The sequence below is a fragment of the Poeciliopsis prolifica genome, unplaced genomic scaffold (genome assembly GCF_027474105.1).
Source record: "Poeciliopsis prolifica strain line A6 unplaced genomic scaffold, Auburn_PproV2 SCAFFOLD017, whole genome shotgun sequence".
Classification (NCBI taxonomy): Eukaryota; Metazoa; Chordata; class Actinopteri; order Cyprinodontiformes; family Poeciliidae; genus Poeciliopsis; species Poeciliopsis prolifica.
In genome coordinates, this window is record NW_026562392.1 from 1,557,689 (window position 1) to 1,584,091 (window position 26,403).

The following is a 26,403-nucleotide window of genomic DNA, read 5'->3' on the forward strand; positions in this document are numbered from 1 at the left end:
CCTTCTAAGCAGAGATAAAGAAATCGAAGACACTTCAGTTCTTCTTAAGACCCTACAGAAACCATGTTGTGCAGTAAAAGGATTGTTATATGACTAACAAGACAGCAGCTTGTTCATCAGTGCCTCTCCTGAAGGAATGTCAATAACAACCGATATCTACAAGCTAAACCACTTGCTCTGAATTCTATTTTCCAAGATACCACCCTTCTCTCTCTCTCTCTCTCTCTCTCTCTCTCTCTCTCTCTCTCTCTCTCTCTCTCTCTCTCTCTCTCTCTCTCTCTCTCTCTTTCCATCATTCACATCCATCTATCTCTTGTCAAAGCCTCTCAGCAGGACTCAGGCGGTTGCATGTGAGACATACTTGGGCCGTGGCGTCAGTTTGGAAATGAGGCTCGTTTGCATTTAAACAGTCAGCTCTCTGGGTACTTGGTAAACTTGATGAGATGAAGATGGAGAGGCAGAGGTGGAGGTGGTGGAGGAGCTGAGGGGTGTCAGAGAAAGCAAAGGGAGTAACTCCACCTTTGAGGGAGAGAGGAGGTAGTGTGTGCAGAGAACAGTGGCTAATATAAATTCATTATGTAAATCCGCCGCTCAAACAAATTGACAGGCGGGTATTACACCCGAGAGGAGTTGAATCAAGAGCATGAAAGCATTAGCTCCTCTCACCCTTGACCTCCAACCTTGACCTGCTCACCGGAGTGTGCCTGTTATGCATACTAACCACGAAGGAGGGGCCCGCACAGAAACATTCAAACACGTTTCTTGTTTTCTTTTAGTTAGAGACAAAATCCTCCATCCAGCGTCTCGGTTGGAATGTAAGCTATGCCCAAAGGAAAACACTAGAGAGGAGTGTAGACCCAAACAGGCACCAGCTTTCCTCCACCATTCAAAACACACAATCACTTCATTTTTATTGTAGTTATTGTGGATTTAATTGCTCATTGACGTAGTTATCTAAAATTTGCTTTTCTAAAGGGGCCAGTATTATGTATGTTCCAGGCACATGGAACCATTTTATCACACTATGAAGAAACTATCTCACCTTCAGCTGTAACCAAAATGCTATATGTATCAAATATGAGTTAAAAAAATTTGACTTTGTAATGTAGGACCTATAAATTGAGCCTGTTCTTTCTGAAACTCTGCATTCAGGAAGTCATCATATCAACCCTTCAACAACGTTTTTACCAGTGTTGCACTGAGAAGTAGCTTGTATAATGAGCTCAGCAAATCAGCAGTTTCACCAGGTGTTTGCTAATTGCTGCTGGCTAGTCTGAAGGAGCTGGATCTGGGGGAGCTGCAGGGAAGGGCTGCTCTGTGAGGCCAAACCTCAGAAACTGCAGCTCTGTTTCAAAGCCGGGGCGAGGTACAACCAGCGCTTTGCCCAGCTGAGTGATTGCCATGGATTGGTCAAACATGCGTGAAAGAGACAAGGCAACACTACAGGTATGTTTTGATGAGGAAAAAACATTATAAAATGATGTGAAGCTCAAAAGAATTCTGTCCGTTCAAAGGTGTTAAGATCTGTTTGAGGGAAATGGACTTTTGATGTTTGTTGTTGCTTTTTTTGTTTTGTTTTTTCTTTAATTGGTGGTTTTCAAAATGCTTGTGCCAGATTGAGAATTAAACAACACGAGTATATAATCTAAGTTTGATGTTTAAAATGGGGGACTGTATAAAAATGGTGTTAAGATGTAAAAAGTGACCTGTGATAAGAATACACTTGTGTATATGTTTGTGTCAGACTTGGAAGATAAAGAAATTCAACAAACAAACAAAACAAAAATCCGATCTCTGAGTTCCAGACCCTGGAATCAGAAATATGGTTCTGCAGCAAGCCAATGACAATCATAATAATACAACGATAAATGTGACTCTCAGATCATTGTGTTCAATTTCCTTATTTCAATTCCACTTTCCCTGACGCTTGAAGCTGCAAAGAAAATTTTCTTAGAGGCTTTTCGGTTCAACATGAGAGAGATAATGAAAGGCGCAGCTCAAGCAAGGCCACAGTAACTGGGAATATCACCTAATTAAAAAACATCACCGCATGATCCTAAAGGATGGAAACAAAAATGCATTTTAGAAAACCCCATCCGCTCCAGCAGTGGTCTGCTGATAACTTCTTGGCTGACGTGACGTGAAAACTCTCATGCATTTTACCGCATCCGAGCCGTTACTCATGGTTGAGCCCCGAACTTTGAAAGTTTTATGACATGAGGAATGCATGAAGAAGCATTATGCCACACATTACAAACGAGCGAAACAGAAAGAATTTTTTTATTGAAATTTCCATGTTGTATAATCGGATACGGCGCGGCAGAAGCTCGGAGGTGATAGATGAAAATTTACTGTGGCTTGCAAATATTCATATCCCTTTCTACTTTTTCATGCAGTATTTGGCCGTGCTGCAGCCACAAACCTCAATGCATTTCATTACTGGAATTTTATGTAATGTACCAGAACAATAACAATATACTGTAAAACTATGACTTGGGAAGGTAAGGTTTATAAAGGTTTATAAAATGTTTTAGTAATAGAAATTTGAAAGAATATGAATATGTTTTTCTCTGATATCTCTGAATACAATTAAATGCAACTATTTGCATTCAAAGGTTACCTGAATAGTGTGTGAGGTAATCTCAGCAAAGTGTATGTCTTCTAATTTTCTACCTCATTTCTTATACATGACCTGGCCAAAAAAGAAGTGGCCAACAAAAAATGAGTCAAACATAATATTTTTGTGGGTGGTTTCAGATTATAGCACACGTTCACTGACGCTTTGTTTTTCTCTTTCTCTCCTCTACTCCTACTTAGTCTTTAAACATGTCTGTCTTTCTTTTCCGCCACCAAAGGAATTTCGAATAAAGTTTCATGTATCAAAAGGAGCATCATGGTGAAAGCCGTAACGCTCTGCTGGTGAAAGTAAATCTACTGGGCCTTACCTTGACAATAATTCTGAGTGCCACACTGCCGAACAGGACACGGTAAAATGATGATGATGCTAAAGTTTGTTTCATAGCTCACTGTTCTGTTTACTTTACCTGTTAACTTTTTACTGAACATAGACATTTGGAGAGTTTTTGTTAAGTCTGTTATGCAGGGGTGACAAGAGGAAAATGGGAAGAAGTGTATCCTGTATCTATGCTGTAAATTTGGGCCAACTGCCCAGTCTCTTATTCTTAGTTTTCTTTTTTTTTATTTTTTTTATTTCCTTTGTGTGAACTTGCATTTTGCCATCTGCCTCTCACTTTGCTGCTGGTTACCTGAATTTCCAAATTAGATTTTACTGGTTGCAGGATTTCTATTGTGTCTTTCACAAAGGACAATGAGCCATTTTTCATTCTGGCGATAGACTTGCATGTTTCTTTTGGTTGTGTTTACCCAGAATGCCCTGTGCTGTAGTGCGCTCGCTGCTCTTGCAGTGGTCTCTAACCCGCTCGGCGTTCACATATGCATTACACTTCTGAGCTCACTTCAAACAAACCTACAGCCAGGTTTTTAGGCGGACCAGAGTTCACTCTTTTAGTCCAAAGTTTGATTATGCATTCACATTTCCCCAAACAAACCAGACTTTCTCGGTGAACAAACTAGAGTTTGACTAAAGCTGAGTGGTGTGATTGCACCCTAATGAACCGATTTTGTGGTTCATAACCGCTCAAGACTCATCGAACCACTTCTGTCCATCATCAGGACCATATCGGTCGAGTGACTTTTTAACTCAACAGGTGGTGTGTGTTTGCAGCTGACCACATGGAAGGATGGCCGTTTGAGCCATCATCTTCAAGCTGCAGTCCTACAAAGCAGTTGTAGATTTTAGGATCTGCAGCTGCTGTCGGCTTTAGTTCACTGGCAGATACACAGCCAGACATGCCTGGTTTGAATGAAACAAAGACGAGGAAAGAAAAAAAAAGGGGGACTCAAAAGGCTTCGAAGTCTGCCACCAGGTTTAGAAAGACCCAGGGAGGATGAAAGCTGGGATGCTGAAGAGGAACCTCCAGAGAGCAGGAGTGAGAAAGGGGAGGTTAATGGGAAGTCTCCTTGAAAGAGTCTAAAGTCTTTAAAGCAAAGACTTCAAGTTGGAAGCCTTTGCTTCTGCAACTCAACTCAAAAACTGTCAGAATTTAGCTGGGAAGATCATTTGTTTTCGATTTTGTAGAAACTCTTTGCAAAGTTTAATATCCACAGTTGTCTCTGGACATGTAACACAAACAGGAAATAAATTCTGTATCAGGAAAGAACCTTCCAGTCCAACCTGAAGAATTCTTCTCGACTATATCAATCAAGAAGTTCTTCACTTGTTGATGTCTCTTTAAGGTAACATTTTATTTGAACACGTGAGCATAAGACTGACATGACATAAACATGACATAACACCTGCTATAAATATGAAAGAGTCTTCATGAACATTTACGACTGTTGTTATTAAGTGTGATTCGGAAAATAATGGCACTTTAATGCAAAATCTCATTAAAAATTGCTTTAAAAGTTCTTTGAAAGGGCCGACTTTCCATTATTCTGTAAATAGTTACACTTTCAATGCAAAGTTTCATTAAAACTTGCATTGAAAGTCCATTAAAAGTGTCAACTTTGCATCAAAAGTGATTTACCAAATGACACTTCATAGCAACAGTCATAACCATTCATGAAGACTTCTTCGTGTTCATGATATGTCAGTTTTATGCCATAACATAAAAAACAAATAAAGTGTCAAATAAAGGTGACAAATAAAGTGTCACTTTTGAACATATTCTCCAATAGAGTCCTATTTCCCTGCCCAAAGTCAAGCAGACCTCCTGCCCTCTCTAGACCCAACACTTCCCTGTCACACATCAAATGTTTTATCTTCATTTTTAATAATGGAATCTGCAGTTTGCATTGTTATCGTCAACCAAATCAGAAGATGGTCAGCAGGACAGGAGAACCACAGGGTTCTATCCTCTCAGCATTCCTTTTCATACTGTACCTCAAACTTCAGTACAAGCCGGACTCCTGATCTGTGCAGCAGTAAGTGAAAGACTCGACTGTTACCGGGTGTATCAGAGAGAAACAGACTAATTGTAAGAAGCTTGTGGGCAGCGACAGTGAAACTGTATGAGAAGGAAGGACAGGATAGACTGTACTTCTTAGAAGGCTCTTCTAAATCTCTGTTATGGAGAGTGAAATCTCTTCTGCAGTAATCTACTGGGGTAGCAGCATCTGATCCACGGACTTAAAGAAGCACACAAAGGTGATGAAGAACACTGACTCTGTTCTGGGGACTACTCTGTTACCAATATACAGAAGATGGATTGTACTAAGAAGAATGCTTCGGCAAATGAAGAATGTAACTGAGAAGTTGTTTTCACTGCAACATGGTATTCTTGGTACAATGATTTCACTTGTTTTAAAGTGTTAAGTATTTTTTTGCTTGACAATCTTTCTTCAGAGCATTGTAGTGTGCATGATGAGATCAGATGAATAGTTCTACCAAGCTTTTGCTAATTGCTGCTAAGCTAGCCTGGTGGAGTTGTGTGAGGTCAGGGAGCACTGTGGAGCAGGAGCTGGTGACTGAACCTCCAAGGTGGAGCTTTGGGTAAAAAGGTATCACATTGTAAGCACAGGCAGTCTGTGTGGAGTTTCAAGAATTTCTCAAACATGCATGAATGACTGAAAGCAAAACTCCGGGTGTGTCTAATGAATTAATCACACCACAGCATGCTCAAAAAGTTGGATAATACTCCTTCCCTAAAACAATTTAGGATTAAGTTGCCGACAAGTCTTTAGTTGAGTTGGGCTGATCAAGGTGAAAATTCCATCCAATCCATTCAAGTATCTCTGATTACTGGGGATTAAAACTTTTTCATTGCTTATGCTCGCCGCATCAACGTCCGGTCATTCCCCAAGACGTTTCCCTCAGATGTCTGTTGTGTGATGTTATTTTTTCTGACATGCAGAGCACAATGTAAACTCAGATCAGGCAGTGACGATGAGAATGCTAACACCTCAGACAAATGAGTCATAAAACACTGCGGCTAAATGGCAACTCGGTCGACTCCTGGGGATTCCTCACATTATACCAGAGACTTGACATTCAGCAGATGTTTTATGTTGAGACGAGCGTGTGAAGTGTTTTCTAAGAGCAAAGAAATCTTGACTGAAAGCCATCGACTGCAGATTGTGTCAGCTGTCACAACTTAAACCCAACACACACATCAATTACGAGCAACTCATTGATTACAGAGAACAAGGACAAACGGCCTTCAACACATGAGAACAATGAGTGGAAATAATATATAAATGCTTGATGGGTTGGGTAGCAGACAAGAAGTTACAGATCAAAAATATAAATTCGGGACACTTTTAAGACACTAACACAAGCAGATTTTTCTATCACAATTAATGTGATCCTAACTGAATCAGATGCAACGGTGATTTACATTGGATCTCTGACGCACACACAAACATTTCCGAGGCTTGTCTGTGGTCTGGGCGCCACCGTCGTCTAACCACAGCAATGATCAACCTATCATCCATCCCTCTGCCACTAGTGCCTTACTCCCAATGGTTCTTTTCACTTAGCAATAACATCCTGTGGCTAGATTCACTTGCTGCCTAATTGACCAATGAGTCACAGAGGAGATTAAGTGGCGGCAACGACTACAGCTGCACAAAGCGCCGCTCTGACGTCTTACAGACGCCATACTTTGAAACTCAATCAATTGTGAGAGGCATCGAGCTAATAATGGGCGAGCCTGATAAAACCTTAAAGACATCATGGCCTGAAATGTATTTACTCAAAAGAAATGTTCACAACCAAAACTAATCTACTCTCATATAAAAGTCTGAAAATAACAACAGGAGAAACATTTAAAAGAGTGCATTAGTCCACTTTATCAAACTCAAATTTGTTTCCCTTGAAAGTCCAGTTTATTTGGGGAGGTGTGAATGTGCAATCAAACTGTGATGTGGGCCGAAAAAGTGAACTTTAGTCCACCAAAAGTTTTGGTTCAGTTGAAGTGAACTCTGGCAAGGTTTGAATGCGTATGTAAATGCCAAGTGACCCAGAGACCACTCCAAAAGCAGAAAATGCACTAAAGCGCAGGGAATTCTGGGTAAAAACAGCCAAAGCAAACAGCCGCCTAGAGCTAGTAGAAAAATTAGCTCATCATGGGCCCATTGTTAAAGAGCATTTGGTACATTTACTGAGCAAAACAGAGAAATCTTACAACCTCTAAAATTTGACGTCACTCTAGTTTTGTTTTTCACTTCAGGAAGAAGAAAGCTGCGCTTCATGTCTTTTTCAGAGGTTTTCCTGTTATTTCTTTCAGTCGGTTCTTGGTGCAGCACCACCACAGGTGAGGAGAGGAACAGGTTTTTCAAAGAGTTTGGTTCTTTTGCCAGAGTGCAGTGCAAAAGTGAACTTCATCAGCTGAAAAAGTAAAAAATTTTGCAAACAAAATGTCCCTCAAAGTCTACCAGAAGGAGGAAACTTAATTGTGGATTAAACTGTAGCAGCAGATCTGAAAATGAAAAGAAAAGAGTTTTGCAGCAGTCCAGTTAAAGTCTGAACTTCAAAACTGATCGAAAGTTTATGGTGGGATCTTCAGAGAGCTGTGCAGAAACAAATTCCTGAGAAGAATGAATGAACTGAGGTAATATGAGAATTCGCGGTTCTTGTAGAAAAGGATTGAATCAGGTTCTTGCTGCTCAAGATGCTTTTACAGGCCTTTGAATCGTGCTGCCCTGCCTTATTTGAGACTGAATCCAGGAAGGAAGTAGTTCATCCAAAATGTAGAAGCATGGAAACCAAAGTGGACTGGGAAATCTGAAAAGTAGCTGTTGGCCTGGTATTTTGTAAGCAAATGACAAACACCAAGCTTTTAATTGTTGTGTGAAATATTTAAGAAAGCAATCCACTTTGACTGTGGTTTATTAACACAAAAACAGCATATTTTCACAATAATTCTAATTTCATTTTCAAGTTATCAGAACATATATATATAATATATATATATATATATATATATATATATATATATGTAACAGAAAAAAAAAATATATATATATATATATATATATATAATATGTAACAGAAAAAAAAAAAAAAAAAAAAAAAATATATATATATAATATATATATATATATATATATAATATATAATATATATATATATATATATATATTTTGTTACATTAGTGCTAACTATTAAGCATATTTGCCATTTTCTTGAGTTTCTTGTTTTTCCTCGGAATAGAAAAAGAATTTTGCTGCTTCAGAATAAAAGATGCTGAGTCAGCAGCCCCCGGCAGCCCTGTCTGAAGCACTGTCTGCAGTCACTTGGTAGTCAATAATGAGCCTACGCAGTTATGAATCCCCAACACAAACAGAATCAATTGACCCGCCTGAATGCCTGCTGGATGCTAGTGAAGTGCTCTTTGCACTGAATGGTGATCAATGGTTAAGCTGGAGCTGACCATCGATCCAAATCGTCCTCATGTCTCCGTCCCCCTCCCGTCCCCTCCCCACACTTAAACGGAGCTCAACGAGAGAGAAGAGATGAGCTGGTCTGAAATGAGAAAGCAGAGTGCACTGCCACATTCACCTTGTGATCCGTGTTGAAACACTCTCAAGAGCGCGTATTGTCTCTGAAGGTTTTCCACCACATAAAGGCACTTTAGGCTGCCAGTATTATTAAATCACTGGTCACTACATTTTCATTGATTTTAGAGACAAAACACTCCTTACAGGTGTAATACTGTATGGGTGCAACGATGTTTGCTATTTTTTCTGCAAAATTATATGGTGTGATCAATATATAGCAGATTGGTAAATAACTTTGATTAATCTCCTAGATGTGTACATATTGAACTGAATAGAATATTCTTTAATAGATGCACTGTGGGGAATATTCAGGTATGAGGGTGGCATCGCATCAAAAACAGACATGTGATATCCAATTAGAATTATGTAAATCTGGGCTGATATTCATTTCGAATGTGTATTAATGTTTAAAAAAAAAAACCAAAAAACAATGTATTTTCTGGTTGTGCAAAAAATATACCAGTTGTAAAATTAACTTCCACAAAGAATAAATGGAGAGTAAATATATATATATGTTTTTTTAACTATGTGAATTTGAATACAGTTGCCCAGATTCTATGGCACCAAACAAACCCTTCACCCCATCAACCTGCTTTAGAACCCTGAATCTAACGTTGGTCTGAAACATTGCAGACTGTTGTGATACTACTGAAGATGACTTGTGCTGCTATAAAACAATGTGGAATGTTGTGTATTTTTGTGATTTTGTAGAATAAACGGTCAGGTTCCAGAAGAATTTATTTGAATAACTGCTCCTAAAAAGGTTGGAGCCTGGCCTTCAAAGTGTTTAAAGAGCTTGAAACCTTTCCTAGATTGATGGGCAGCAACAACAACCAAGGTCAATGTTTCCCCAAAATGCATTTTTGTCAAGAACTCACTGAGTGGCTGAAAATGAAATCTTCAATTTGCAAGCATTCTCAGCAAAAAGACCACTTCCATGTGGATGACAGGTGCAAACACAGTGGAAGAAATGTGTTTTGAAAGGCATCCATGTTAGTGGGGACACACACCGATTCAGACAGGCATTTTCTGTAGACGACTGAAGACTAGATAGTCTTTTTATTATCACACATTTATGCTTAAAAAGCTAGAAATGCTATACAAGTCTGATGTCATTCCATTGGAGGGCAATGGTGGTAGGAGTTCACCCTGCAATCTGTGGGTCACTGGTTCGATTCCCACTCCATCTGCCTCTGTCGTATCCTTAGCCAAATTACTTGACTGCAATTGTGACTACAGTCCAACAGCTTGCCACCAGTGTGTGAATAAATGGAAATTATTGATATCTTTGCAAAGCATTTTTGAGGGTCCTGAAAAGTGCTATACAAGTCTGGTGTTAATTCATAAAATGTGAAATTTAAAGATAATGACAGAATCCCTACTGAAAAGAAGCTGCTGTTGGGTTGTGATGGCTGACAGGATAAGAAGGTGATCAAGCACCGGCCACCTCTGGTACCTGACGGGTCACACCAGGTGCCACACATGGAGACTGACAGCTCTCTATACTTGTCAAAATAATACATATTTACTGATGAGTTACAGGGAAAAAAAAGAAAATGTAAATACAGAGACAACGAACTATGCTTTGTGTACACAACCCAAATATGGAGGACTTAGAACCCAGGAGTCACGGGTTCGACTCCCGGCCCCAGCAACATTTGCCGCATGTCTTCCCCTCTCTCTCCGACCCCTTTTTCCTGTCAGCCTACTTTCAAAGAAATTATGGGCCAGTAGAGCCAACAAAATCCTCGGAGAACAAAATTTTTTTTTTTAAATAGATAAAAAAATATTGCTTATTTTGTTGATCCATAGTTTGATTAATATGTGATTAGTTGCAGACCCTGCAATTAACCACATTTAAAAATTGGATCAAGTCCCACCTCTAATCAGAAGATATTAATGTTAGACATATGGAGTCGAGACGAAACCGGAAATCTAAAAGTCTCTGACTGTAACAATAATGAAAAATACATTAAACAGAAATATTAGCTTGCTCACTTAAATGGTAGCTTCAGACCACTGTCGTTTGGTATGAGTGATATAAAAGACCATCCATCTTTCATATTGAATTCAAAGAAACTTGTAGCCGAAGCATTGTGGGCCTCGAGTTATTAGATTTAAAGAATGTTCAGCATTCGATTATGGAATTCCAAAATGAAACATAAGTGCACTAAGTTTAAAACTGCTCAAAAAATATTTCAATGTCAACAAAAGGCCTTGAGCAACATTGCCATTTTAATAGTCTGTCCTAGCAATTCAAACGGCTAACTGATATCATTCACCAACCAGTCACTGAAATCTGCTGCCGATTTGATGTACTGAAAAGCAGCTACTGACAGCTTGATTTCATTAAACAGGACAAGATGAAAGTTAATTACTTTTTTTTTTTTGGGCTATGATGCTAAAACAACTGGCAGTTGGTTGACCTGCCTCTGGGGGGTGGGGAGCAGAGGAGGTGCAGGCAGTGAGATGCAGGCAGTGAGATGTGGGGAGTCAGGCTGCAGTGTGTCTAGACAGTATTCATGATCCATCTGTCTGCCACCGCCACGGCAACAGCCAGCGGCAGCAACAAGATGGCAAACTCCATTACCAAGCAAACATTTGCTACATCTCTATCATTATCCTTCTCCTCTATTCCCCCCTCATCCCCTTTCTTTTCGTCTATCCCAACGTCGAGCTCCATCTTCTCTCTTTCATCGCTCCTCTCCCTCCGTCTCTGTCTCCGATCTCTTCAAAACCCTGTCAGCTTTTTTTTTTTTAGCCAATAACTCCCTTTTCTACTTTTCTCTCTTCCGTCACCCATCCCTCGCTCCCTCCGGGTCTCTCAGGCATCGCAGGAAAATGTGCACCCGCTCAGAAAATTACAATCGCTCTACCGCTTTTCCCACAGCAGACACATTAGCATTCACCCCAGACACCTGAATACAGTATTTTAAGTACCCATCTCAAGGTTGTATTTATCAGGAATGACCCCCCCCACCCCAAGCCCCCATACTCTATCAAATGCCTGCCAAAACCCCCTAACCCCATCAACAAAACAAGAACAAACCAAAAAGAAAAAAAGTTTCTAACTGCACCTTGTGGGATGTGAGAGAGGTAGACAGAAAAAGAGAAGGGGGGAAAAAAATAGATGAATTCACAAAACAAGGTTGGAGAGGTGAAAAGCATTTAAGGGGAGGGGAGGAGAAGTGGATGAGGGAGGGGGAGATGAGAGAAAAAGATGGAGGAGAAGGTAAGGAGCCCTGCCAGACACACACGTACCGCTCTCTCTCAGAAACCCAAGGATGAAAGTGCTGCTGTAAAAAGTTTCCCCTCTCCTCCTAAAAGTTGTTGAAAGCAACTGCTGCAGCACATCAAAGTGGTCTGGCAGACAGCCATCGAAGAAGCCCACTGGTGTCCTTCACCCTCTCTCTCTCTTTCCCTCTCTCTCTCCCTCTGTCTCTGCATCTGCCCCCCTCACTCCCCCCTTCCCCTGCTGTTCCCATTGATCACGACGAGCTGAGGGAACACTCTCAACTCGCTCCCTGGACAGTGGAGCTCAACAGTTCATATTGAGCTCATATAGTGCGACGCAAACAAATCCACAAGTACGGCACAAAATACAGAGAGCAAAATGCTTTTCCCCCTTAAAGGGGCAGTAATATGAATTTTCCAGAGATACATTGGTATTTTGTAGCACATTCAAGCAATTATATTACCTTCAGTTGTTATGAAAATTATATACATATATTTCTCAAATATGATTGAAACAAAGTTTGACTTTGTAATTCTTGAAATTTGCTCTGTTTCTGAAACTTCACCTTTTAGTCAAACTTTAACAGGAAATACACAAACCACTGATAATTGGCTCACTTTTTTCCAGTAAATCAGACACGGCCATATGCAAAGCTGCTCCCTCAGACAGGAACTTGGGTCATGACACCAATGAACTTTCAACATGGTGCAGCTCAATGTAAATGTAAATGATAAATAAATAGACAAATCAGGCTTATTCTTGATGAACTGGGTGCATAACTGAAGCTTTGGAATAAAATTGGCCGTTCCACCTTAAACATCTGAAAACTCATTTTTGTGACAAGTTCACATCACTTTAAATGAACGAAGTTCATTTTTAAAACATTTTCACATTAAAAGGCCCTCAACATATTTAAACTGAGTGCTTAGGTATAACTGTGAGAAAATAAATTAAATCCAATTTATTTATTTGATTACAGTCAAATTTGTAATTCACTACACATAAAAAACTCACTTGAGTTTAATTGAGTGTTACTAAGACCTTGACCAAAGACAGGTTACCTTCGCTCGGCTTTTTCAATTAAATACATGATTCTATTTACAGCGTGGGGAAAAGGGACATATTTTTAATTTCTTTTTTTTTTACCTTAAATGTAATGTAGCAAAAGTTAGAAAAACTGCATCTATTCCGATTTTCAGTCACAAACATGCAACAGTATCGCAACTAAAGATCCTCTGATCCCTGTGATGCTGGATCTGCACAGTTAAACACAATATGTCCCATCCAAGGACAGATACAGACTGGTTTAAAACAAGAAGAAAAGAGGGGAAAAAATGAATCACACAGATCTATTTGAGCTCAAACCTCTAGTTAAAGTCTGTATCTGTCCATCTCAGTGCGAATTACAGCAGAAGTTGCTAAAGCAAAAACCAGAAAAACATGCATGAGAAAAAATTTCCTGGTTGTTTTCAGCCGTGATGCCAGCTGGAGGAGAGAATTTATCAAGGATCAGATATAACTACTAATTCGAGTAGAAACGTCTGCAGTAGAAGATTTTATCAAACCAACTGCTTGAGCTGGATAGAAATCACTGTCTAGAAGAAATGAAGGTACACCAACCATCCCAAGAAGATGTAAAAATGAGTTTTTACATCAATTTTGGTTTATTTATTGGCCCTGAACAATAAAAGAACCAGCCATTGTCCTGGAGGCAGCCCAGCAGCCATGACAGGTTTCCATTTCTGGTCTCCAGCATTAGTGCGTGTTACTAAGGAGATTATTAATGAGCAGCAAAAACTTCCTAGAATGTGGACAGACTGGAGAGTGTCAGTGTCTTCTCTGCATGAAGAGGAACAGAGGACCAGGTCTCCTTTTGATGATTCATTACATTGTTTTCTTAAATATACAGGGGAAACTTTGAAAATGAAGAGTTGATTTTCAACTCTCGGTTTGATATTTCTGTTTTTTAAACTTTAGGCATCAGTTGTGTAGAAAACAAAGAAGCCATGTCTGTGTCCCGGTGGCTGACAAGAGCAACCGGCAGATGAGACAACAGTAAAACAGCAGGTAGATGAAGTAAAAGAGACAAACAGCAAAAAAAAAAGGAAAGATTTTTGTGTTTCCAGTATCAGACAGAGGAGCTGAGGTGGAGCAACATCCCGCAGCACTTACAGTTGAAGATTCCAGGTGGAGGGTGCTGGGTCACCACGGGACAGTTCTCCTCGTCACTGTTGTCCCCGCAGTTATTCAGCTGGTTGCAGATCAGCGAGCCCAGACGCAAGCAATTCCCGTTGGTGCAGTGGAACTTGCACTCTGCGCAGACCGCAGAGCAGGGCGGAGGAGGCGGGGAGGGAGGAAGAGGAGAAACTTTTCTTAGCGTTGATATTAAAAGCAATTAGTCACATCAACAGACGTGAGCTTCAACAGCAGCGAGCCGCTTTTTATTGTAATTAAGCAAAATGTTCGGCGGTCACGCCACCTTTGAAGAACAATAAAATATGCCGGCTGCATGTGGTAGGACATTGTTACATTAAAACAAAAAAATAGAATCAGGTGATGGACATCGTACAACAACAACAAAGATGTATTTTTGATAAAAACACAGTGGCCTTGCGCTACTACTGATAAACTAATTGGTCTACAAGTGAGAAACTGGGCTGAAGTTTCTCGTCTTAGTGTTCAGAATGTGCAAGGTTATGTGTAAAACCAAACACAAAGCAGAGTTAATGGTTTGAGTTTACATGAAAACAAGGTCAGTCAACAGAGAGGAGGAAAAGGGCCTCCCATGAAAAACAACAATTGAATAAACAGCTTCTTCTTTTCTCTTTTCTTTAAATGAGCCTTTGATGTTCAGCAGCCTCAGACCATAATGTGCTCTCGTCATGGGTATTACCAAAACGCTTTCCTTCTAAATATTAATATGCCTGATTAGCACTATCTGCTGAGGGGGAAGAAAAAAAAACTAACTCTCAAACATATGAATGTGAGAATGAAAAATATATTCTGGAGGGAAAGAATAACCGAGCAGATCTTTCATCATGGTGAGGGATAACCACGGTGACAAAGTGTTTGATGCACTGGAAAGCAAGGCTGTGTTCCTGTGGCCATAAGTGTAATGTGTGTGTGTGTGGGTGTGTGTGTGTGTGTGTGTGTGGGGGGGGGGGGGGGGGGGGGGGGGGGGGGGGGGGGTGTGAGTGTGAGCCGACATTTTGTGATAGCAGAACTCACACTGGGCCTCTGTACCAGGTTGGAGCAGAGGGAAGCAAAAACCTCCAACCTGAAGGATGGAGTCAGACAGACAGTCAGTCAGATTATCCTGGTTGTTGCTCTGATCTTTAGCTCTGCTGCCGCCAACTCAAGTCTTTTGTTCTTTCCTTTCACTTTTGCCACCTGCACGTTGCTTGGGATGTTTGACGCCATTCAATATTCTCCAAGTCTAACACAAACATTGTTTCCCCAAATTTAGCAAATAGTCACTTTAAAAAAAAATCACGATTCCAATACTGACCCAAATATTGTTAACTCTACCCCACCTGTCTCCCTGCCCTCATGCTCCGGCCCAATCTCACACCTTTCCCTCTGTCTCCAAACGTCCGGCTGATATCAGAAGCTTTCTTTAGATCCAGTAGTCTGACGTTCACACGGCAGGTCTCTAGTTTTTTGCTGGAATCCAGTTTTTTTTTTTGTCCAATTCTTACTAATTAAATGCGACCACAATCAGATTTCTGTGTGAACGGTTTACAAATGGATGCCATCGTCTGTGGATCATCATTAAAGTTATTCAGGAATGGGAGTCAAACTTTATGGTCGTAAGAACATAATGACAACAAAGAAGCTAATAAAATAAAACATAGCCTCTGTTGTGGAGCACTGACTACTGCTTGTCTGTTTGGATGTGTAGTCAGACACAGACTTCTTTCATGGATATAATTTTCAGCCATTGTTAACATCTGGATTTACTGCATCTGTTGGTGCAGAATTATAATGTCTAACATCAATAACATAAATCATAAATAGAGTCAGATTAAATGCAATATGACTGTTAAGTCTGCAGATGGCCTGAAAACTACCAGATACATATCTGAAATAGTACTACATATGAAAGTGTCTGCCTTACTATAACTTGACCTGTTATTTGTAAAAACTCTGAAGACACAGTTTGAATCAGGCCTCAGCATTCCAGTTTGACCCATAGACATTGTGTCCAAGTCTGAGCCAACCCCACAAATTAACTTTAACTAGAGGTTTGAGCTCAAAGCAAACCCAACATATTTTCAATTAACATTTTACAGCTTTTGTTTTTAGACCATAATTTGAGTGAGCAGTGTAACGTCTCCCATTTTTAGCTTTAAGTGTAACGTCTTCCGGCACCATCTTGTCGCTTCTTGTTACCGCAGGGTGAGTCAAGTGCAAACGGTCTGGGCTGTGTGACTGAAAGCAGAGCAGCGGCGCGGGGCCACATGGGGATCTAATGTGCAGAGCGCTGTGCTTGTTACAGCCTAATGAACTTCTGCACATTCTATCCTCTATTTAGGCAATAAGAAGAAGATTAGCACAACTTTGTAAAAATGTTGCATAAACTTCTCTTGCTGAGTCCATTATTTCTGTCACTGCTAATGCAATTCCTGTTACATAGGAATGTCCAATAATTTAATCGAAATGGTTGAAAAAAAAAACTTTACGTGCTTTGAAAACACTATTATTCATTTCAAAAGATATTTTGAATGTAGAGACAAATCTATTTTTCAGACTTTGCTCCATAATTTAATTCGATAACAGGTTGTTGAGGGGCTAACATACTTGTTTGCGTGGGTGTGCGTGGGTGTGCGTGGGTGTGCGTGTGTGTGCGTGTGTGTGCGGGTGGGTGTGTATGTGTGCGTGAATTACTAATTCTACCATAGCTTAAAAAGTGGCTTTTTAGATGCTGTTGGATGTCGCCTATATAACCTACGTCACATTCCTCATTTAAAATAGCCTCCAAATTAACAGTGCCAGCAAAATCATTACTGTAATTAAAATTGCACAAACTTGAGCAAGTAATAACAGAGTGGTGGAGGCGTGTTCACCTGCGTGTCATCTCCATGGATATGTTTTCCAACTACAAGTGCTGTTTTTTTCTCTCGCTTTCAGAGTTTGATTTTTTTTTGTTGTTGTTTTTTTTCCCAAAAATTGACGATGCAGAAGATAGAAAACCATTCAACCATCAGCAGCAGGAAAAAAAAAAAATCATCACACAGCAGCAGAGCCAGGAAATGACTGAGAACTGGACAGAAACAGATAAGCTCTGTGAAGTTCACATTTCCTTCAATGTTTCTGACAATGTTAGATTTTTTTGTTTCCTTTTTATTGCTTTGACAAATCAATCATGTTCAAAAAAATAGAGCTTTTATGACAAAATAATTTAGAAAATAACCTTTTTTTTGCCACAATGCAGTCCTGTGTGTATTTGCCCAGTGCGACTCGCCAGTGTTTGAGCTCCTGGTTGTGACCTTGCCTCTGCCCTCCGCTGCTGTCAGACATTTATCTCTGTTTTCAGGAAACGGTCCGTGGAATCATAAGTTTCACCTGAAACAGCTGAATTTTCCCAGTGAGAAAAAATAAAGGACACTTCTGGTCTTTGTTTTGTTACGGTTTCGAGGCGGAAAGAGCAAAGAGAGAAAATGGTACCATCTTTCAGCCAGCTGAACCCGACAGTGAAGTTTGCATTAATTCTGCTAAAAAAACCCCAAAAAAACCTTAATGCTATAAATCTATCAATTAATTGAAATTAACCCGTTAAAATCCCAGCCATATATCTGTACAATATTATGTTGCATATTCCAATATACCTTGTGGTTTTTACCTAGAAGTGAAAATGACCAATTAGAATATTGATTTGTATAGCTCTCAACCTAAACCTATTCTTTTTATTTTTTATTTTCAGTCATTAGCCAATACTCAGCCATCACTTACTAAATGTTTGGTAAGTGATAGATCAGCAGACTGCAATGAAAAAATATCCTTTGAATACTTTGATTCCCTGAAAAAACAGAAATTATGACTTTAAAAAATGTTTTGACTGAACACCCTGTCTCTTTAAAAACTCCTCCTATTTCTGAAGCTCTGCCTTCAGAATGTCATCACAACATGGCTCCTCTATTAACCCTTCAAACAACATTTTACCAGCATTTCACTGAAAAGTAACTCTTCCGAGTTCCACCAGGTGTTTGCTAATTGGTGCTGGCTAGTCTGAAGGACCTGAGTGGGGGAGAGAAGGAGGAGGGCTGATCTGTGAGGCTGAAGCTTGAAAACTGCAGCTCAGAGGAGGAGCTACGTCCTTGTAGGCTGAGCCAGGTCCACCCAGGTCATTTGCACAGCTGAATTGTTGCTGTGGAACATTAACGGATTTCTGAAAAATGCATGACAGAATCAAGTCAAGCCTCCAGTTATCTTTCTGATGAATAGAGCCAGATAAAAATACAATATACATGCTTTACATTATAGCATGATGTAAAGCTAAAAAAAAGTCGATTTTACGTAATACTGCCTCTTTAAGAAAAACTCAGGACCGGTTAAGAAGGAAAGTAGGTGCCAGCATGCATACACACACACACACACACGCACACACACACAGACACACAGCATGACCATCACAGCACTGGAGAAAGAGCTTTGCTGGCCCTGCTCCTGATGCCAGCACTTCCGCTTTGCCTGCCTGGCAGGGAGCGACCCCATGACAGTGCACATTTTCTCTTCTTCCACCCATAACAAGAACAGCTTGTTCTGCTCCTGTCTAGACTGCGGCGCAAGGAGGAGGGGCAGGAACAGAAATACAATTCAACGAACAGGCCAGCATGACTGTTTTTTGGAAAGCCCTTTTTCCTTTCTTTAAAACAGCAATTAGTAAAGACAGAGTTACTTGCTCAGGCTGTCTGCTCCTCCTGCCTTTGATTTGGTCTCACCTATTACTTTGATCATCCTGTCTGACCTCTTTCGGTCTCATCACCTCTCTCTCCTAGAAGCTTCAGATTGATCACTTTGTTCAAGCTCGTCTCTTACCCCGTCTCCGTCCTGTGCAGCACTCCTTTACTCTGCTGTCGCCCGTTTTGTCTGCTGCTCATCCTCCCCTCACAGTCACACAACACTGCTGATAGGCTATTACAGAAATTAGATTCAATAAGTCTGGAAACGCTTGAAAATGTGAAGAATCTCCTAAACTGTCCTCTCCCTCATACCAACGCAGGTTAATTAATGTGATCCATGCAAGACAGAGGGTTAGGTTTAAGAACGTTCTACAAAGCATTTAGTTTCACATAAAGCTTTGAGAAGTGAGCAGGAGGCAAACAAAAAGCATCTATTATCACTTAAAAAGGTCATAAATATGACATATGACATTAAATGAAAGGCCACAGCAGCAGAAGAATACTGTCAGAAATATCTTTGTAATTAGAAAATAAATCTCGGTGCTGTTCTGGTTCCTCAGGAATATAAAACCTTGACAGAAAATGCTACGGTTACCTTTCGAAAATTCACTTCTCTCTGTATTATTTCTCTTCATTCGTCTAAAACCCAGTAAGTCACTATAATGTTTTACTTCTTGAGACTAAAGGTGTTTTCATGCCTGACACTCTGGTAGACTCAATCATATTTGGGTCTAAATTTGCAACATTTGTTCCATTTTCAGCTGGTGTGTTTCACCTTCACACTGCACTGCCAAACAAACCAAACCCTTCAAACAAACTTGTTCACCTCCTCACCTGTGGTGGCGCTGCACCAAGAAACATGGAAGTTGATGACATGAAAACCTCTAAAGAAAACACTGAGCGAGCGCAACTTCCTTTTTCACAAAATGTGAGGATAAAGACCTGATACTTACATGAGCCTTGCAAAACAGTGACTTGGTCCCACCTCTGGTATTTACCCAGACTACCTTGTGCTGTAGTCCACTTCCTGCTTTTGGAGCAGTCTTCAGTCAGACTGGCATTCATTCACACGTGTATTAGAAACGCACCAGAGTTCCCCAGATGGAGGTTTGGAGGTGAGCTATGAATTTGCTTCTTTGGTCAGAATCAAAGTTTGATGAATTCACCCCCCCACCCCCCTCAAAAAAAAAAAAAAAACCTCACTTTTTAGGCAAATAAAATAACTTACAGACACAGATAAGAAGCTTTTGCCACACGTCAAAGCAAAAAGCATTATGACAGGATTTTCTTTTTCTCGAGGTTAAAGTTTTTCTAAACCTGGTTTAGGTTTCTAACAGGTGTTGTAGCAATATTGCTGTAGCACAGATTTTGTTCTGCTTGTCCGTTCAAAAACCCCGGCTGACAACAAGCGCTGGGCAATACAGAGGTCATCAAAGAGAAGCAGAAACCTTCCTTTCTAAAAGCCTTCATATACAAAGTGAAGCGTCTGAAAGAGATCATGCTCACAGTCAAGAGATGCATCAAAGGGCCGAAGAATCAAAGAATGAGAAACGTAAAATAGAAAACAGATGGAAGGACTTTAGAAGCTGCAGCACCACTAAGTTATGATATAAGTGAAGCAGGTGATCAGAAGATAAGCCAATCAAACTAAAACTAACAGATCACATTCAAAAATATTCATTTAATTAGGGAAAATCAGTGGAACAGGGCAACGACAGAAATCAGACTGACAGGAAGTCTGAATGTCTATTTAAATGGAGACATTGTATTTGTGAAACACGTCATTGCAAAAAATTATATATTTATATGTGACATATTCTCCTACTCTTCACAATGTTAAATGTCTGTTAAGACTTCAGCAAATTGAATGTTATTTTAAGTAATTAACTCTTTTTCCCCCTTTTTGTACATGTGGTATTGTCAGACATGCAATGTGAAACTCCTGTTAAGCAAGGCTGACTGAATATTTTACATTTGTCAACAAATCCTGCAGCATGATGTGTAACTAGCCTACTGAACTAACCACCCAGTGCTTCCACTTTTTAAATGAAGTCTTATACAAAGATGGGAGAAGTGACCAGCATCTGGAACGCAGCAGATCCCCTCTGAGGTTCACCGCTCAGGCGTTCATGTTGCCTAACACCACACTAAGCTATTCTTTCTCACTAATTCGGCTAGTAATTGCTTGACGGCCGAGATTGTGTCCAGGAGATTGAAATATAGCCCTTGATTATTAGATTAGATTAGTCAATAATTAAGTATAAAGAACAAAAGTCAACGAGAATTAATGTCACACTCAAAGCATGGCACACTCACTGCGTGGACGATTCCCATACAATAACTCAATCTGTCCAGATCCGGTACCACTTTATAAATGTTACACTCTTCATCTTGTTGCAGATGCACTATTTGTGATGGAGCAATTTGTATCCAGCATAACAAAATTAGGCAAGTTAGAAATTTGTCTAAAATAATCAAACCTGAATGCACCAAGGCTGCTTCTCTTCAGCTGGAGCTTAACAATGTATCCCTAAAAGTGGTGACAAAGACACCATTCTGAAGACAGAAAACAATAGATTTCAATATCAAGCACATCATTCTGAAAAGAAATGAATAACTTTCAACTAATAACTTTCAAGGCCTAAAAGGCACATTATATGTTTTAACTGAGAAAATGGCTCTGCTTAACATTTCAGCATCAACCAAATTCTGAAATGTTTCCTCACTAACCAACAATAATAATATTTTAATGTTAGCTTTGGGATGAAGAAAAGTAAATGTTTTCAACTTTTTCTCTGACTTGTATGTTTATTCTTTTATGTTACAAAAACAGGTACAAAAACATTCTGCTCCAGGAGACAGAGACAGAGGAGACAACAAGACACACAGACAGAAAGTCTGTAAGAGAAGGGGAATTTCATGGAAGGAATGCAATAAAAGAGAAAGACGATAATGAAATTAGGGGTGACGATGAGGGCTTTGTGGAGGAAGGATACAACAACAGGAAGAGGAAGAGGATTGTTAGACATCGCTGCGCAAAAGGTGGAGAAAAGCGAGATCTAAACGGATCGAGCCTCTTTATTACACCGCAGCAGACAGAACGTGTAACACAGACTTTCATCTGTCTGAGTCTCAGCAAAACTCAACGCATCCCATCAAAGGTCTCACAGGGAATTCTTTCTGTTTGAAGAAATTATTGCTGAGAGATGCACAGAGGGTAGCCTCTGTTATAATGCCATTTCCTGTTACTGTCAGCTCCTGCTCTGAAAGTAACAGGAGAAATCAAATTCTGCAGTGGGGAAGAAACCTGTTCATGCTGACTGGCGGGAAAAGTGTGCCATGAATTGCACTTTGAGTAGTGTGTGTGTGTGTGTGTGTTGTAGGTGTGTGTGTGATTAAGTCTGTGAAGGAAAGTCTAGTGGCTGGTCTTTGCCAGTGATAGATTTGGGGTTGGATTTTTCCTTTTTAACAGGTTTTATTTACTTGTAAGAAATGTCAAAGGTGACCTTTGACTTCTGCTTCATCAGTCTTGGGTTCTTATTTCAGAAAAGTCAATGGAATGTAGAAGTCTCTTCTTAACATTTAATCCACTGAGCTGTCAATTTCTGCAACAAAATGGTGAATTTCAATTCACTTATGGCGCTGGATATGTGAAGGCAGAAAGACAAGTCATTTAAAGAAATATGGACCTCTCTATATTCTGCTGTTTTAATGGTAGAGTATTTCACTCCCATTATTGATTTTTCTATGTGGGGAAAACTGATTATATCGAGTCATTTTATCATTCCAATGAAGTGCTGATATTAATGTTGCTACAGCAAGACATAGCAAGCCATTTTAGCGGGGATGGGGCAAGAACATTTGACATCATCCTCCTCTAACTGAGGCTTATCCAATCTTTTTTATCATATGAATTCATAATGTGCTCAATTAAACTGCAATCTTTTGGTATGGGGCTCTGCGAGGTACAAAATGAGTCCATCAGTCAGAACACCAGCCTGGTCCAGAAGGAATATGTTGGTTAAAATGGAACAAAAATGACTTCAGCGTTAATAAAAAAGCCTATAATGTCGACGTTCCACAAAGACGTCAAATAGCCGTGTCTTCGTAATTGTCGGCTGTGTGCAAAGAAGTTGAAAAGTTGAAGCAAAATTGCTTCTGCATATGAAAAGTCTGGGAATGTTTTTCCATGGAGCTTGATTTCCCAGGCAGAATTTCATTTTTACTCTGAATTTTTTTTACAACTTTAAAATGTTCGTTCTTTTATCAAAAAAACATATCAGTGAATCTAAATAAGAAACACAAAGTTTTATGGACATTATTTTGTACAAGTCAGGAACATTTTCAACATTCAGACACACATGATACTTTTAAATCAGTGGAGCCAAGGCCCTCAAAGTAGAATATTGTAGCGTTTACTTAATAACTGTAGGTACATCGACTATTGTGGCTCAAGACATCTGAGCCAAAATAGAAGCTGATAGTACCAGCCTCCCTGCATGCACTACAGCAGGTAAAAACCCAGACAGACTGGACTAAAGTGGAATGGCAACAGGGAGAAATGCTGTTGTTGTCAAAGTCACTAGAACACACAACATTCGTTCATTTCTTGGAGATTCTAATGGCCAATAAAAACCAAGTACCTTATTTTCCTCAAACTCAGTCCCTCATGATTTCTAATAAACAAGACTCTACAATCTGCGCAATATCTTGTTAAACGGATCTATGATCCATGACATAGTTCTGAAGCTTCACGTTAACATTTGATCCTGAGTCTCTGTGTGTGAAGCACGGACAGAACATCAAACATCGCTGCAGATTTGTCAAGAGCGGCGCTCTGCTTTCTCCATGGTAACTGAGAATTGTCGATATCAGACTGTTAAACCTTCCCTCTTGCCCTGATCAGTCTTTGTCTTTCACTTTTTATTTTCGTCCTGTTCGCTGCCCTCCAGCCTGCATCCTTTTCATGAAGTCTACTACATAATGATGTCATCTTTGAGCCGTGAAGGATCAGGACGTCGCTCCAACCTGGCTCTGCCGTCTATCTTTTTTTCACCTCCTTTGTCCTTTTTCCATAACTCTTTTTCTGTCTCTTTATCCTAAATATCCCCTTGTTTTGAAGTCTTTCTCTCCTTCACTCCTCTCCTTATCATTTCCCGCTCCCTCCTCCCTCATTCTTCAGTAACTCTGCTCCCTGTGTCCCTCTTCACCTTCCTCTCGCCTCTCCTCTCTCTGGCTCGGCCGGGATAATTAGGCATGCCTGAGATGTGCTGACTCAGCTGAACGCAGCACTGTAGTGAAGGAGAGATAGGGAGAGACTAACAGCGACGGGATCAGGGAGAGGAATAGAGAGAGACCTTCAGGCTGTGTCTCCTTTCTGCAGTCCAGACTGTGCATCCCCACTGCTCCGCTCTGTGGGTGTATGAGTGTGGTTCTGGCCAGCCGGTGAATGTGCTTGTGTGTGCCTCAGGGAGATCAAGTCATGCTATGTGACCACAAACTGTTCTGCATTTTCAACCTTACATCTACTACCTCTTTGTCATGAAGCCTCCTATTGGCCCGGCTGCAAACACATACTCCTCATGTGAATTCAACTAGACATCAGAAAAAGGCCTGTGGGATAAGAGCAGCACCGATTTTACCTTTTTTTTGTTGTCACTTTCCACTAAGAAGAGAAATCAGCTCACCTCTCCCTATGGTCTTTGACAGAAGTTGCCAAACTTCAAAAATGCTGACACGTTGTGTAAAACGTGAACTGTGTGACACACTTCTGTTCTGTTGCAGTGCGCATGTTGTGCTGCAGGGGTGTGAAATGACAGGATTCTGCCGAGTCAGGGTTAGCTGCATTATTGTTGCCATGGCATGATTGTTCCATTTTGGCTTTCATTTTATATTTAAGGATCAATGGACAATCTGGGAATGACATTTCAATGTTCTGAAAGTCATCAGATAATACATAGTTCTCATGTGATGTCACTCTTCCAGGAACTTAGTAGCTGACGGCCATCTTGGTAGGCAGTTGCTATGGAGTTGCTATGACAACAATAGGCGAGCCACAAGCTTAGAATTAGCTCTCACCTGGTTCCTATTTAACTTATAAATAATCGCTGTGTCCGAATTCAGGGTCTGTATCCTTCAAAGGGACCGGTCTACGTAGGACGGATCCTTCGAAATCTGTGCATATATGACGAATTCGGACAGGTCAAGCACTCTGCTGGCTGTCCAGCATAACTTGTGTCGCATAGCAACTTTTGACAGGTGGAAACACAGAGCAGCAAAGGGGGTTATAAGGTTGCTGGACACAGCTACGGTGTCTCCATCGTCTGACATGTTTGTGTTGTCTGTCTCTTATGGGTCGATCCCGACGGCTGTGATTTTGTTGATATATATTTCTGTTGTACATTGGTCAAGAGTGTCCATATACTCACATATGCTTTGCGCTGCACTTGCCTCCTAAGACGGCACACATCAAATATTTTAGCATAACTAAGAAATCTGTGGGAGTTTGGTGATCCGATGTATCCTGCACGGTTTGAATCAGTAGGAAGGTGAGGTGTTGATTGACCACTGATGTAAAACGGAGGTGGCAACATCTAAAACACAAAAATTGCTTACACAAGTTAACTCAAGTGAGCAGGTCTAAAGTCGATTTGGTGGTTTAGTTAACACTATGCTAGCCTAGCAACTTTCACTATGGATTCTGAAGAACTTTCATCTTGTCACAAAGTTAGCTGTGTCTGATACACATCTGACGGAAGATAAAAATACACATTTTGAGTTCCTCAAAATTAGGCTGACTTGTCTGTGTGATATCTTCCTTCCTTCCTCTTTCTTCCATGACCCAGTGCTCCATAACAATGCTTTAACTGTATTACCTCGGATGAGAAGAAAGAAAATGTGAAATGTGGCCTCTGATGTGTTGTGCAGCTCAAGGTGCTGGGAGTGCATCAGGTTAATATTCGCTGGTTAGTGTCGACAGACAGAACTCATAAATATGTCTTCAGGTTGCCTGCTTACTGTGAGCTTTAACACTCTACCCACGCAGATGCCCACACACATGAATAACGTACAGACGCACACACACAGACGCATGCACACACCCTGCATGTGTGCACAAATACGTGTGACACACATGCCGACATACAAAGACACAGCCACGCACACACACACACACACACACACACACACACACACACACACACACACACACGCCCACACACACGCCCACACCCTACCTAGCCATGGATCTCAGCAGGCAGGCGGTGCCGACAGGCAGAGCCAAAATAACAACTTAAACTCAGTAACCCCAGCCATCATATCAACAACTGAATCAGAGCAGATAGGCAGTCTGGCTATTCAGCTAAACAAATCAAGTTTGGTTAAATGAGCACGCAAAAAAAAAAAGTGTACTTGCAACACAGAAAAGTCACCAGCTTGTACAGAAAATGTTAAGAAATGCCTGAAAATCATTTTCCCAAACGTTTCTCGATTTGTTCAATCACCCGTGCAAACTATTAAGGATGTGGAGGCATGCAGAGAAGGTGAAAAATTGCCTTTTTACAATATAACAGCAGGAAGCTTGAGGGAGATACTTTATATTCTCTAGTTTTCTTTTTTCCCAACATTATCTTTTTTCTGGTGAAACATAAAGTAGATGATGATGATGATGATGATGATTATGGT

General features: G+C 40.4%; 1 protein-coding gene across 1 annotated transcript in view; it reads right to left on the bottom strand.

Moving 5' to 3' along the window:
- The window catches only part of LOC129367440 (low-density lipoprotein receptor class A domain-containing protein 4-like), a 215,163-nt gene that overhangs the window by 108,609 nt on the left and 80,151 nt on the right, over positions 1 to 26,403 (bottom strand). The window contains exon 5 of the mRNA XM_055041849.1: positions 13,991 to 14,131. Within this exon, the coding sequence (XP_054897824.1) occupies positions 13,991 to 14,131 (141 nt within the window). The remainder of the gene's footprint in view (positions 1 to 13,990; positions 14,132 to 26,403) is intronic.